This window comes from Cygnus olor, chromosome 8, assembly GCF_009769625.2.
Source record: "Cygnus olor isolate bCygOlo1 chromosome 8, bCygOlo1.pri.v2, whole genome shotgun sequence".
NCBI classification, from domain to species: domain Eukaryota; kingdom Metazoa; phylum Chordata; class Aves; order Anseriformes; family Anatidae; genus Cygnus; species Cygnus olor.
Window position 1 is genome coordinate 17,609,654 of NC_049176.1, and position 13,527 is coordinate 17,623,180.

At 39.0% G+C, this 13,527-nt stretch overlaps 1 protein-coding gene across 2 annotated transcripts in view; it reads left to right on the top strand.

Moving 5' to 3' along the window:
- The window catches only part of COL24A1 (collagen type XXIV alpha 1 chain), a 134,221-nt gene that overhangs the window by 94,434 nt on the left and 26,260 nt on the right, over positions 1-13,527 (top strand). For both annotated transcript variants that reach the window (XM_040565499.1, XM_040565500.1), the window contains exons 33-41: positions 2,943-2,996; positions 3,998-4,051; positions 4,261-4,314; positions 5,630-5,683; positions 6,332-6,439; positions 10,030-10,083; positions 10,612-10,719; positions 11,683-11,736; positions 12,489-12,542. In XM_040565499.1, the coding sequence (XP_040421433.1) occupies positions 2,943-2,996; positions 3,998-4,051; positions 4,261-4,314; positions 5,630-5,683; positions 6,332-6,439; positions 10,030-10,083; positions 10,612-10,719; positions 11,683-11,736; positions 12,489-12,542 (594 nt within the window). The remainder of the gene's footprint in view (positions 1-2,942; positions 2,997-3,997; positions 4,052-4,260; positions 4,315-5,629; positions 5,684-6,331; positions 6,440-10,029; positions 10,084-10,611; positions 10,720-11,682; positions 11,737-12,488; positions 12,543-13,527) is intronic.

Sequence of the window (13,527 nt, forward strand, 5' to 3'; positions counted from 1 at the left end):
GGGGTAATTGTTCTAAAACTACAGGGCTAGAGTCTGCCTCCATTGCTTAGCCTAACTTGTAAATAAGGAGACCTGTTAATCATGTTGGGAAGCACTGAAGTAAGGCATGCGCAACATAAGAGAGCATGGCAGAATCTGGATTGCAATATTAGGTGGCTCTACTGTGTATTGAGGTAGACATCCAAGTTATAGATTATGTAAATGTATGTGCCAGTACTGAAGTTAGTGGTGTTTTTTCAGACAAATTTTAGGATTGTTATTCAGAAACTCAGGAACCACATCTATTTGGCAGGTTAAAGTTTCAATAAAAAAGAGACTGTTCTAATAAACCTCAGACATTCCTCTGCTGAATGGATTCTTGTTCTGATTATTATTATTTCAAAGCCACACTCACTTTCATGTGGCTAAAGTTGTAACAGACAAACGTGAAGGTTCTGCAGCAAGTACGTACAAACTACTGAAATATGTAGCCACGATAGGAATACTATTGCATCACCATCTCTGGGGGTAAATCAGATTATGTAAGTCCAGTGAAAGAGTGTGCTTTCCTAGAAGGAGGACTTGGGGAAAGGCTGCCATTTAATGGTGCAGAAGTCTGAGTTGTCAAAAAATGTGTGGTTTTGTTGCTTCTGAAATGATATTTTGTACATCAAACAACATACAGTTAATTTAAATCTTGAAAGTGAACTGTTGATATAAAGTATGTTATTTCTAATATTATTTCTAAAATTATTAAAAATTATTTCTAGTAATCCTTAGGCTGACAGATGCTTATAGAAAGTCATTGCACACTGGAGAAGCGTGGTCTAGAAAAATTCCAACCGCCAACATTTTAGAAATTTTAGCAAATTTTCTTTTGAATAAAATTGCCTGTTTACTTCAGTTGCCAACTTGTAGGAATGGCAAAATGTGTCAACAGAAAATGTATTTTCTAACCTCTGTTATTGGGTTCGTGTCACTTTTTCTCTTCCATATAATCTAATCTATTTCACTTAATGTTGTGACATCTGAGAGCCTTATAACGCAAGACATACATAAAATTCCTGCTATACATAAAATATATACAATATATATATAAAATATATGTGTGTATATATATATAAAAATATATGTATATACTTATACATAAAATTCCTGCTATACTATTCATGCTATATGCTATAGTATATGCTATTCAGGTCAATACTGAATTTTTATATACATTGAATGACAATCAGCCTTATCTAACTTAAATGGTCTACTCTTGAGGAACCTACGCTTCTGTTGTTCTCATCATTGTAGAATCTATACGCGCACTGTCAGCTATGAAGGAAGCTGTGAAAATGATGCAAGACATTTCAAAATGAAATGCTTGGCTCTTTTTTTAACTGCTTTTGCAAGCAAGTTGATTTCATCTTCTGACAGCTGGTCACTATACAGAAGCCAGCTGCCAAAACAGTTTCCCTTGCCCTGTCACTAGTTCTGCACAGAGCAGAAAAATGCAAATTATTGATGGAGGAGCACAGAAACTTATGCAATTAGAACTATTTGTAGTAGCAGGCTTGATCTAAATTACATGTTAACCTGACCTATTGTCAGGCAATTCAGTGAAAATCTTGTTTGCAAATTATCTGCTGTTAATGGTTAAAAGGAATCCCTATATTGCCCTGTTTGGCGTCTGGATTTCCCTGAAAGTCACAGGGGAAAGATGTGTTACCAATCCAGCAGGCTTAGCTATGCGTGAATACTACGACTTGACTCCTGAATCAAACTTAAGCTTTCTGACAATTGCATTGTGGAATGTCACGGAATTGCTGCAAACCAAAACCCAATGGACTTAGTGTAGCCCAACTGAGTTATCAACAGGAAATTAACTGCAGTTTCAGTCATTCTTCACACCTAAATGAATCTATAGGTTAAAATAGATGCATCTGCTGAAGTATTCTCCTTCACATGCAGTTTACTTTGGTACTGCAAGGGAAGAACAGACTTGTGTGATCCCTGCCAAGTCATCAGGAGGAGGAAAACCATATGCGTAGTTTGTAAGGAGGAGGTGAAATAAAAAAGAGTAAATACTTGCTCAAAAGGCTTCTATCACCAATACAAGTAGCAACATCTTTACTTTACGTGAGATTTAATAGAGCAACAAAATGTTTTGAATGTAGAATCTCCTTAAACTCAAATAAGTCCAAAAGAGGTAAATGGGTACGAACTTTCTCAGAGTTCAGATTGGATACATCGAGGGGGTTGATTTGTCTTGACATATGTTCATAGTGGATCTAGAATCAGCTGTAAGCTGTTACAAGCAAACTCTGCTCCCCAGGCATGCAAATCCCAGTCCGTATGCAGAGGTGGACAATCTAACATGCATAGAGCTTGAGCATGCTACTTTAGGAAGAGATCCTTACGTGTGTTACTGCAATCTATTATTTATAGTAGGGCTTATAAGAAAATGATCATAGCATATTTACTGATATTATCAAAAAGACTCCAGCCTTTACTCAATTACACCTCAGTGATTGTTCTCTGTAAACGTTGTTAAATCCACAGTGAAGCACACAGTAGTTGCTTTCAGTTAATTCTGTACCAGACTGTAGGCTTTTCCACAAAACAAACCAGACAGTCTAACAAACCTTAATTAAACAAAGTCTCAGTTAATCAAGAGGAGAGCTTAGTTCAGATAACAGTTTACTTTTGGTCTATAAGAAGAGACATCTGTGTTATTCTTGGAAATCTGTTATTTTGGTGTGAAATGTGTTATTTCACTGTGTCAGGACTGGCAATGAGGTCTTTGGTACTGTATGCTTTCATGGTACTTGCATACACTGTGGGATTCAGGAGGAAAGACAATGAAGTATGCTTCTTTATGCCAGTTGGTAGAGTTCTGAAGAGACAAAGTCAAGGCCGTACAACATAATTTAACATTAACTGAATGATGCAGCCAAAATTTTGTTTAATGGCAGGGTCCAAGAGGACAACCAGGGGATGTTGGCACTATTGGAGAAATGGGTTTGGAGGTGAGTTTTTAATCATCTATATACTAATTACAAACACTCGAGCAACAGAATATGCCTAGACAATGTGTTCAGAAATTATTTTTTGGATTACATGTAGCTGACTTAAATACCATGAGCTGCTGAGAGTCTCTCTTAAAGCTTTTGCAAAGCAATAATGTCTGAAACAAGTACCTCTTTCTGTTGTGAGCTGTTGTCAGGCATGCATTCACAACATCTGTAGTAAACAACTCGTGGGGGGAAGAAGAAACACTCTCCTTGCAGTTAGACAGCTTATCCAAGACGGGGGGTTTGCAACTGGAATGGTATTAATCATATGTCCTGCAAATGGTAGATGAAGAAAAGCAGCTGCAGCCTGTCTTCTTCCTGACTTTTGCTTCTATTTTTTGTTTTGTTTTTAATATCTCTTTGAAAGAAGTATGACAGAACGTATTAGCCACATTTGCAATGAAGTAGCTGAGGGATGAGCTCGCTTAGAACAAAAGGAATTTGGCTTCTTCAAAGAAATGCACTGCCTCAGTCACCCAGAACCCAGTCTTCTGACTGCCTGTTAAAAACCAAATCAGAAAAAGGTTTAAATGTAAACTCTACAAGAAGTAATCTGCTACCATTAACCCTTTGAAAGCTGAAGACCTGTATATTTGTTTTCCAATGTCTGTATTTACTTAACTCCAAGCCTAAACAGTGATGGAGTAGTCAGTAAGATTTCCAAAAGGTAGATTATTGCTTAGCTTGCTAGCAATTTATGATGAAAGGTAAATGCTTAGTGGTATTGCTGAGTCTTCACTATATTACCGCTCGATGGTACAGTTCTGAATGCCTCTATACTCTCCTGTCAGTCTCTAGTAAGACCAAGCAATAGTTTTCTCTTATTTTTATTTTTCAGACATGCAGTTCTCTAAGTGTCTCATGTCATATTTTTGCTTGTATTTTGTCTGTGTTATTTGGTAGTAGCAAAATTATTATTGATGATCATGTGTAACAATAGCTCTTGTACCATGCAGGGACCTCCTGGCCCTGAAGGAGAACCTGGACCGCAGGGAGAACCAGGCACAAAGGTAAATGTTGAAAATATTCTCTTGGGCTTTTTAAATTTTCCAGTTTCCAAAAAAAAAGGAAATCAGAGTGATCTGACTTATTAGCCAGGTAGATAGCGATACAGTATGTGAGCCATTAAGCAGTATTGTCATGATGATTGCATTATCTGTAAAGCCCATCATTGTTAGAAATATCAACTTCAAGATTTAATTTTCTTGTGATATTCCAGGGAGACACTGGACCTGCTGGGAAGGTTGGAGAACCAGGCGACCAAGGTTCAAGGGTGAGCTCTGGGTAAATCTTTTCCAGAAAGAAAAGTATGTTACAAATGTGTCAGAAATGCAAGTCAGAAAACCTTGATTTGTCAGAAGATTTTAAAAGAACGTTGTAATGCCCTGACAAGTTAAAAAGAGTATTGATTGTGAAGGTGAAATTTTTCTAAGTGTCTCATGTCACAGAGACCCATGAATAAGTGGTTTGAGCAGGAAACTAAATCCAAGGGTGTCTAGCCCAGCTGTTAAGATAACAGCACAGAATACTGCTGTGTACAGATACCCAGTCTGGGTGAAATAATGGGAACATTATAGTCCCAGCAGAGCAAGCTATCCCTCTGTACCACTGTCTCATGCAGCTGATTTGCTTCTGGTGCTGTGGATAGCTCATTCAGCAACTAGTTTTACCAAACACTTGTGCGCCTGCTTATTCTTTCTGCATGTGTTACCTCTTTCATGTGACAGTTGCCTACCTTTGAAGGATGATAAAAGCTTTTAAAATGCTAGAGACAGGTTTTATTCAGGGCACTTGTAAAAGAGCATAAACCCTATCCTTTTAGATTTGAGCCTTACCATTGAGCTACTCTCTTGTTCTGTTAGTTCCTTGCTGTTATCTTTTTCTCCTGCCCAAAATCTCTAGCAAGGTACATTCCACAATTTGCCAGCCCTGGCAGAACAGTAAAACCTGGTACTAGTACACAATAGAAGCTCTGGACTTACCATACTTCTATGCCTGAAACACCGTGTTATTAGTATAGGACAGCTTGTATTTGCTGTTTTACTATCTGAATCAAAAGTTGCAAGTTGCCACTGTCTTTGAATATCAGGCCCTGAGAAACGCAAATATTCTAAAATGTCATAGTAGATAGTACTGTTGGTAAATGATGAGTTTTTCGTGGCCCTAAACCAAGTCACTGAACATACCAATATAGTAGTTATCCACATAAACTTCCATAAAATGGAACAGAATAGATGTATTTTTGAGGTTACTGTAATTACATGTCATGTACTCTGAAACTAAGCAATCTCAGTGCCACTGTTCAAATCTTCAGTGTTACATGAGCATAGTATTGCCTCAATTTTCTAATGTAGATTGTCTTCTACATGTTCTGGTGTTCCAGGTTCACAGGGCTGTAACTGTCACTGTAAATCTGTGAAAAATGAAGCAAATTATCACAGCAACATAAAAGTAGTCCAAAGTTCAGAAAGTCCAAAAAGATAATAAGCATATGTAAGACCAGTCTGAGTTCTTCCAAGGCAATACTTTTATCTGGAGAAGTTCTGTTAGTGGCAATAACTTTGTTTTCAATTGTTCATTTCTGCAAGGGTGAACCAGGACCTCCAGGAGAAGATGGTGTTCAAGGAAAAGATGGCCCAAAGGTACATTCAGTTTTTATGGCAGATGTAAAGCAGTCATATTAATTTAAAGACCAAAATATCTTTTTGCTCCCCCCTCTCTGTTTCACAAGTTCACCAGAGCCCAGTTGAGTAAGTTTAGTTTTAATATGGGAGGCCCTATATATTATAGGTTTTCCTGTGCCTTTTAGGCACAGACATGCTCTGCAAGCTCATCAAAGTTGAATGGCTTGACAGAGAAATGCAAACTGAAGAACTGAGTACATCTTATTTCCTTTAGGACCATCATGCTGGACAGAGCGAGCCCAAATTTGCTCCATGTCCTCTGTCAGATCAATGCTATGCCAGGGACTGTGTCAGGTGCAAGGACAGGGGACGTCACATCCTCAAGGTAGATGGAGATGGATGAAGCAAAATCTGGCTGTAGAAGGAGTGAATGAATGAGATAGAAAGGGCTTTACCCTAACTTGGACCCTGATCTGAATTTGACTGGAAAAATTCCTGTCAGTTTTAGTGTGGTGGTTTTTCAGTTTTTTTGTTTGTTTGGTTGGTTGGTTTTTTTTATGGTCAAACCTGAAGATTTCGAATTCACTTTTCTCAAGAATAATTAATTTTGGAACAGTAACTTGATTAATTTTATTTATTTATTTATTTATTTTTGCTACCCTTTAGGGAGACCCTGGAGAACAGGGCCTACTTGGAGAAGCGGGTGAAAAAGGAGAGATGGGGATACCCGGAATTGTCGGACCCCCTGGTGAACCTGGCATAATGGGTGTTCCTGTAAGTGTTTTCAACTTTAAGTGGGCTTTTTGTGATTCTTTTCTTTTTAATTTAGCTTACTTTTATTTTTTATTTTCTGTTTTGCTATTGCATTAAAGATTACTGTCTTTAAACTAGTTTGTCTCCCCTTTCTATGTGGTTCTGCTTTTCAGGGTTGGTAGAGCAACAAGTGTTTTCCCCATCTTAAATCTGGGGTCTCTTAACAGACAGTATTTCCTCACACTTGTCACCTAGACACACATACCACACAGCCTGGCGACTCTCACTTCAGATCTCTCCCCACCAGACAACCTTCTGTTGTTAGTCTCTATCCTCACCTTCATTTGGAGACTGTGGGCAATTTAACAGATTTAAATCATTCTATAAATTTTTAAAAATGCCCGAAGAAATTGGTGAGATAATGTATCCTACCATAAATTGTGCTGTAAGATGTTTCATTGTTTTGTATCTTTCCCTACCTAATGGCTTTGTTTGCTGTCCCAGGGCTATTTAGTTTATAGTTTAGATTAAAAGTTTGTCAGGACAAAGAACTGCCATTTTGAGCAGTTTACGAATAATAAAGCTCTAGAACTTAAAGCATGCAAGATCTGCCTCCAGTTGAAGATTTTGTGCTGATGTTCTCACCAAATACATGCTGTCGTTCTTTTAAATACACTTTAACAACAAAAGTTAAGTCTAAAAATAACATTTCTAGAAAAAGTGATATCCATAATGTTGAGGTGTCTTTATTTAGAAAATTATTGCAGCACAGACACCAACAGCATGGCATTTCTTAGTGTTGGATTATAGGGCCTTCTCTGGTAAGAGATGCAAGACAGGTCAAAGTGGCTTAAAACCAGTGTCACGTGACAGTAGATACCACGTAGTCCAAACAACATCTGCTGGTGTTTCCTGATCAGTTGCCTTTGGAGGATGGCCTGTCTTTCCTAACAGTGGCCTTTCTACATTGCTGGCTGTTGTGGTTTAGCCCGGCTGGCAGCCAAACACCACACAGCCGTTTGCTCACCCTCCCCCCTCCCTCTCCGGGATGGGGGAGAGAAACGGGAAAGTGAAGCCTGTGAGTTGACATAAAGACAGTTTATTAAGACAGGAAATAATAATAATAATAGTATTAATAGTAATAATGTGTACGAAATAAGTGATGCACAATGCAATTGCTCACCACCCGTTAACTGATGCCCAGCCTATCCCCGAGCAGCCAGCCCCCCCCCCGCCCCGGCTAGCCACCCCTATATATTGTTCAGCATGACGTCAGATGGTATGGAATACCCCTTTGGCCAGTTTGGGTCAGCTGTCCCGGGTCTGTCCCCTCCCAGCTCCTGCTGCATCCCTAGCCTGCTCGCTAGCAGGACAGGGCGAGAAGCTGAAAAGTCCTTGGCTTGGTGTAAGCACTGCTCTACAACAATTAAAACATCAGCATGTTATCAGCGCTCTTCTCATCCTAATCCAAAACATAGCACCCTGCCAGCTAGTAGGAGGAAAATTAACTCTGTCCTAACTGAAACCAGGACACTGGCAGAGTGATGTAAAGACATCGTTACGGATGCTGTCCATCCTATGCTGGAACTGACTTCCAGAAATGAAGGTGTGTCGTGCCAGGAAGCCCTACTTCAGTTGATAATTCTGTGCCGTGGTGTAAGGTCACATCTTTGGTGGGCTTTCTCTTCTTCACTTGTCAACGGCCCTGTAATGAGGCAGATACTATAAAAAGCAAGGAGAAAGAATTTCTTGATTCCATTTTGTTCTTAAAAGACACTTTAACTAACTTCATTTTGGTGCCTCTGTGAAAGGAATTAAATGAACATTATCATTAAATGAACATATCACCAATTGCCATAGATAACTAAACCAGAGACTGCAGATGGAGAGAGAGAGCAGCACACACGCACAGGTCGAATAGCAAATGAGCATTGGGATCCACAGTCGACATTGTTAGGTCAGTTTGCTTATTTGTTCTGGCATAATGCCTAGCACCTAAACTCCATCCATATAATCTGTTTTGCTGAAGTTTTATACAACTTCTTAATGTAAACTAATCTTTTAGAGCACAGTTTCCAAAGCAAGTACGTAGTCCTAATTCAGACATCAGATTCCCTTAGCAAAAATTGTCATGTTCTCATTCACAGTCCTCTGGCTGCCTTCACTGTAGCTCTTATGTGATGATTGAGTCTGAGTAAACATTAGTTTGGAGGGCCAGCTGTTAAGGGCTGTGAGCACTATCCTCTCTGTCCTCTAAGCCTCAGTGTTACAATTTGCTTTTTTTAAGTCTTGGGTTCTTCACAGTGACCTACTCTGCTAGTAAAGGAAGAAAGTGCGCTTTCAGCTGTCAGCGTGCTGGTAGCTCACAGTGTGCTGCAGAACAATTTTAGTTTCTCATACAGTAATGTCACCCTGACTTTTTTTCTTTTATGGATTGGCAATTCTGGAAAAGCTGGAATGTTTTGTACATTAAAATTATAAAACAGCTCGGCCCTGGCATATCTGCAAAGTATGTAACTAACTTGTATAGAGTAAACAAAATCAACAGTGCTGCTGTGCCTCAGTGAGACAGGCGGGTCTGGTGATTCGATGTTTGGGAGGATGTGGTTAGCAGGGTATTTTTCATGTTTCTGTTCCATGCGTTCCAGAGGTGGCTGCAGTCCCTCCTCACTCATCTTCCCCAGCATCTGGGAGTGTTCAGATCATGATTTTGGTTTGACCTCATTCTAGGGGTGTGGACAGATCATGCCATTCTGGTTTAAACAAGGAAATGGATTACCTATCGTCAATTGTCTGGGTGTTCTATTGGGGATTAGACTAATACGACGTTTTACTTGAACAGATACATATGAAGCAACATATGTACTTCACAAATCAGTTTGAACTCTGTTTATCATGGCTTATCACCACAGTATCTCTGAAAATATTATAGAAAGATTGATAGATCTCTCCTTACCCAAAACTGAAGCTGAATTACCTCCTTGCTTTCAAGGAGCTATCGGGTAACCTGAGGCCAATGAGCTCTAGACACTTCCAGCCCTTTGGGAGAGTCATTTTTTGAAGTGACCCAGAGGGCAGCGGTGTTGCAGCTCCATGCACACCTCACCTGCAGGCAACACACCCACTTACACCATCACCAGGAGGCTGGTGGTAGGAGGCACCACCACTAACTGAGTTAGGGCTCTCTGCTGCAGCAAGTTTTGTCAGGGCCCTGCTCTTCACACTTGACAGCCCCAAAGTTTTGTTAATTTTCCCCTGACTGTGTATTGCATTTCTCTAAATCCAGTATTTATCTTGAAGCAACTTTAGTAGTAAAGTAATATTTTCTGTCTGGACAAGATTTATTGGTTGGTGTTTTTTGTTTGTTTTGTTTCTTCATTTCCAGAGCATTTTCAGTACTTTGATAAGTGATCCCTTATGTATGCCCATTTATTTCTGCTGTAACTTGAAACAGTCCTACTGACTTTCTCACAGCAACACTTAATGAGATTTTTCCTCCCACCTCTGTGTATTACAAAAGCCTGCTTAGTTATCCAATTTGGAGCACAATTTAAACATGTTTCCAGGGCTTTTCTCAATCATTTCTTTTTCTCTCCCTAATTAACACGCAGGGTCCTGAAGGAACACCAGGAAATCCAGGTCAAAGGGGACGTGTAGGAAAGAAGGTAGTATTTTTCATCTTCCCAAATTCCCTTCCTTTTGTCTGAAATTTACATTACAAAATAATTCCATTCAATCCCTTGACACTGTGAGAGCCAGTCAGCACCGTAAAAGACATCAGGCTTTATGTGTTGATAGTTTCATACTGCAATCTAACGATAAAGTGAACTAAATCTATACCTATTTTCCATCACACTTCTTTTCTTGTTAGCCATAGCAATTAGAATTGTCATTGTTCTGCATTTGATAACTTCTGAGACCTCAGGAAATTTAAATTTGGATCAAAATGTGCAACTCAGTTTCTGCTGCTATCAAAAATGTAAAGCTTTGGCTAAACCAAAAAAATTCTCTATCAGAATTATTTTTTTCCACTGCAGAGTTCTGGGATCAGACATTCTAAAAACTACAGTAAACGACATGTAAATATAATAATCCTCTTAAATAATGCTGTTACATGCTTTCAGTAGGCATTTAAACTGCATTTTAAATATAGTATCAATCTCTTATTATTTTTAATACAATAACACCAATAGGGGGAAAAAGGGCAGCTTGGCCCTCCTGGAGAAATTGGATCTGCTGGTGACTCTGGCCAACCTGGAGGAATTGGTCCCAAAGGTGCAAGAGGAACTCGGGGCCCCTCGGTTTGTACAAAATATGTTTATTTAAGAGCTCATATATTTATGATTTAGCAGTGTCGCGTCTCTCCATGGGAGGAGGCAAGTCACAGGTGTAGCATGTACAAATATCACCAGCTGGAGATGGAGATGCAGGCAGTGCTTAAACTATCTAGAAGTCCTTCTCAGCCCCTGGGTACCGATGTGTGCCCTGGCCTTTCAGAGTTAGCATGAGACCTATGCACCTTTCCAGGCAGAAATTCATGGACCTTCAGGAAGTCATCTCATGCTCTTGTCGTGTTTCTGATCTGGCAATCAGAGGAGCAGGATGGCAGGGCTTGCCATAGAGTACACATGCCCCACAATCCAGATATAACTTCACTGATGTTGCTGTTCCTTAAACCTTTCTAGTTCCAAGAAAAGAAATTGTGGGGTTTGCTGTTACATAAAGAAAGCCTTAGTCATGGCTGAAACAAAGCATTTCAGTTGAGAACTGCTTGTCCTATTGAATGGGAGTCTGGCAAAGTTAACTGATTTAAGGGTATTTTCATTAACTTCATGAACTTCTCTCGTCACAAGCTCTCTAAGCTTGCTTCACACTGTGTGATAGCAGATGCAAAAACAAATGCACCCTCCATGCAACTGAGGCAATTTGCCCACCTCACAGCTCCAAGGTCCAATACCGTAATCACTGAATGCAGCATTGTTTCCCACAACACATGAAGTTAAGAACTAAAGTAACTGTCTAATTTTCAAGAGAAGGACTTGAACTATTTTGTTAGGACTGAAATTTTGACCATCATTTCCGCAACACAAGGAAAAGTCCAGTATTCTTTAACGAATGAAGTTGGAAGTAACAAGGAAGTAATCTGTGGTTCTCAAATCTCAATATCTGAAGATTTTTCCAAGTGATTACTTTATGAAGTATGTGTTGTTGTAACATTTTAAAAGGGAACTAATTTTTCTATCGCTGATTATTGCTTTTAATAGGGACATCTAGGAGGAATGGGACCAGAAGGAGAATTAGGAATTCCAGGTTATGGGGTGAGTTTTTTTTTAATGAATTCATGTGTACACACATTCCTGTGTAACTCTGGTGCTCTAAATAATTTCAAATATTATCTGTATCTAGAATACACAAATGTATTGCGTTTCAGATACATAATTTTATGTCACACGTGATTGCCTACTTAAAAGCATTAGCCTTAAGCAGTGGTGACTTGTTTTTTTGTGAGTTCACCAGCAGTTTTTTTTCTCTCAGATTTGAAACTATTGTTTGTCCAGTGCATCCCACTCTATTTGTTAATAAAGTTCCTATAAAATTACTACAGCTATTCATTATAAAGAGGATTCAGCAAACCACCACCTCTGTTTACTGTCTGGCCAGGCAGTTTCCCTTTCAGTAACAAAACCAATGATTGAATGAGGTTACTTGAAGGGCATAAAAATGTTGTGACTTTCACTGAAAAATAATTACTGTTCTCCAATGATCACTGTAGATGGATTGAGTCCTGCTCTTACAGACCAGACTGCCATTTCTACTCCAAACAGAAATGTCCATCTGTGGCCCTAACCCTGAAGTGAGAACCAGCCCAGCTCCCCTCACTTATATCAAGCCCTTCCAGAACCTTCGGTTTCTAACTGTGCACATAGGTTTTCATGCACAGAATAATTTTTCTGCCTGTGCCCATTAATTTTGCAAACAGCAAAACATAATGACAACAAGCATCTAAAAAATGAATTCTTTCTGTAATTATTTGTGTTGGAACTAATTTTTGCTTTGTTTTCTTCTTTAGGGCCACCAAGGTCCTCCAGGGCCTTCAGGGCCCCCAGGACCCAAAGGAGAGAAGGTATGAAGTTGGATTATTCTTTTCTATCGTTTGAGTAATCATAAAGAAAAGAAATATTACTGTAAGCTCACTGTTTTCCTTAGCATGCAGCAAAGCCACCATTTGAAGTTCTTATTAGTATTGTGAGAGAACATGAAAAGAAATACGAACTGTGGAAACCGATCATTTGGATGCAAAGTTCTGAACTGCAGTTAAATGTCTAAGGCTTTAAAACACAAGGTACCCAGTGTAAAAAATGTGTAATTCTATCAGATGGCACCACTGCCCTTAGTAAACGCTACTGACAGAAATAATCAGCGTGGGAACTGCTAAGTATTCACTTAACTTTAAACCTGTGAGTACTGCCATGGATTTTGCTGAAAGTTCAACTATGATGGTCAAAGCTCTATGCTTAATATACAATGTTAGGGGCAGGATATTGCCTCAGTGTTGCTATTTCAGTGTCAAATTCACTACTGTTCTTTTAAGCTCCAAGTCCTGCAAGCAAATTTATATGCTGAGTGAAGTCTGTGTAGCCCCAGGCAGGTACAGGGATTCCCTTCAGGAAGATTAATTTAGAGTTGTGCCTGACAAAGAAACCTATTCTTACATTAGGGCCAGTTTTGCAATGAATACTGCTAATAGGCAGTTAGTGAGGATTTTCTAAATAGCTTCTGAGAAAATCTTCATAAACACTACCTGAAAACTGAATTGTTGGGAGGTAGGAGTCTAACTTGCTTAGTTGCCTCTGAAATTTCAGTTTGATGCACTTTTGAAACTGGTAATCATATTCAAAATATGTGCCTCTGCATTAAATGTATTGGCAAATATCATCTAGAACATGTAATTGTGTTGTCTATTATTTGGATTACTTGAATGATTGGCTGTTTCATATTTAAAATTAAAAACAGAATGATCCTGTTTATGCTGATCGTTGGAGTTTTCTGGACACTTGTTTACCTGTATTAAGTATATATCTCAAGACAGCAGAAGAAATTTTGTTTTT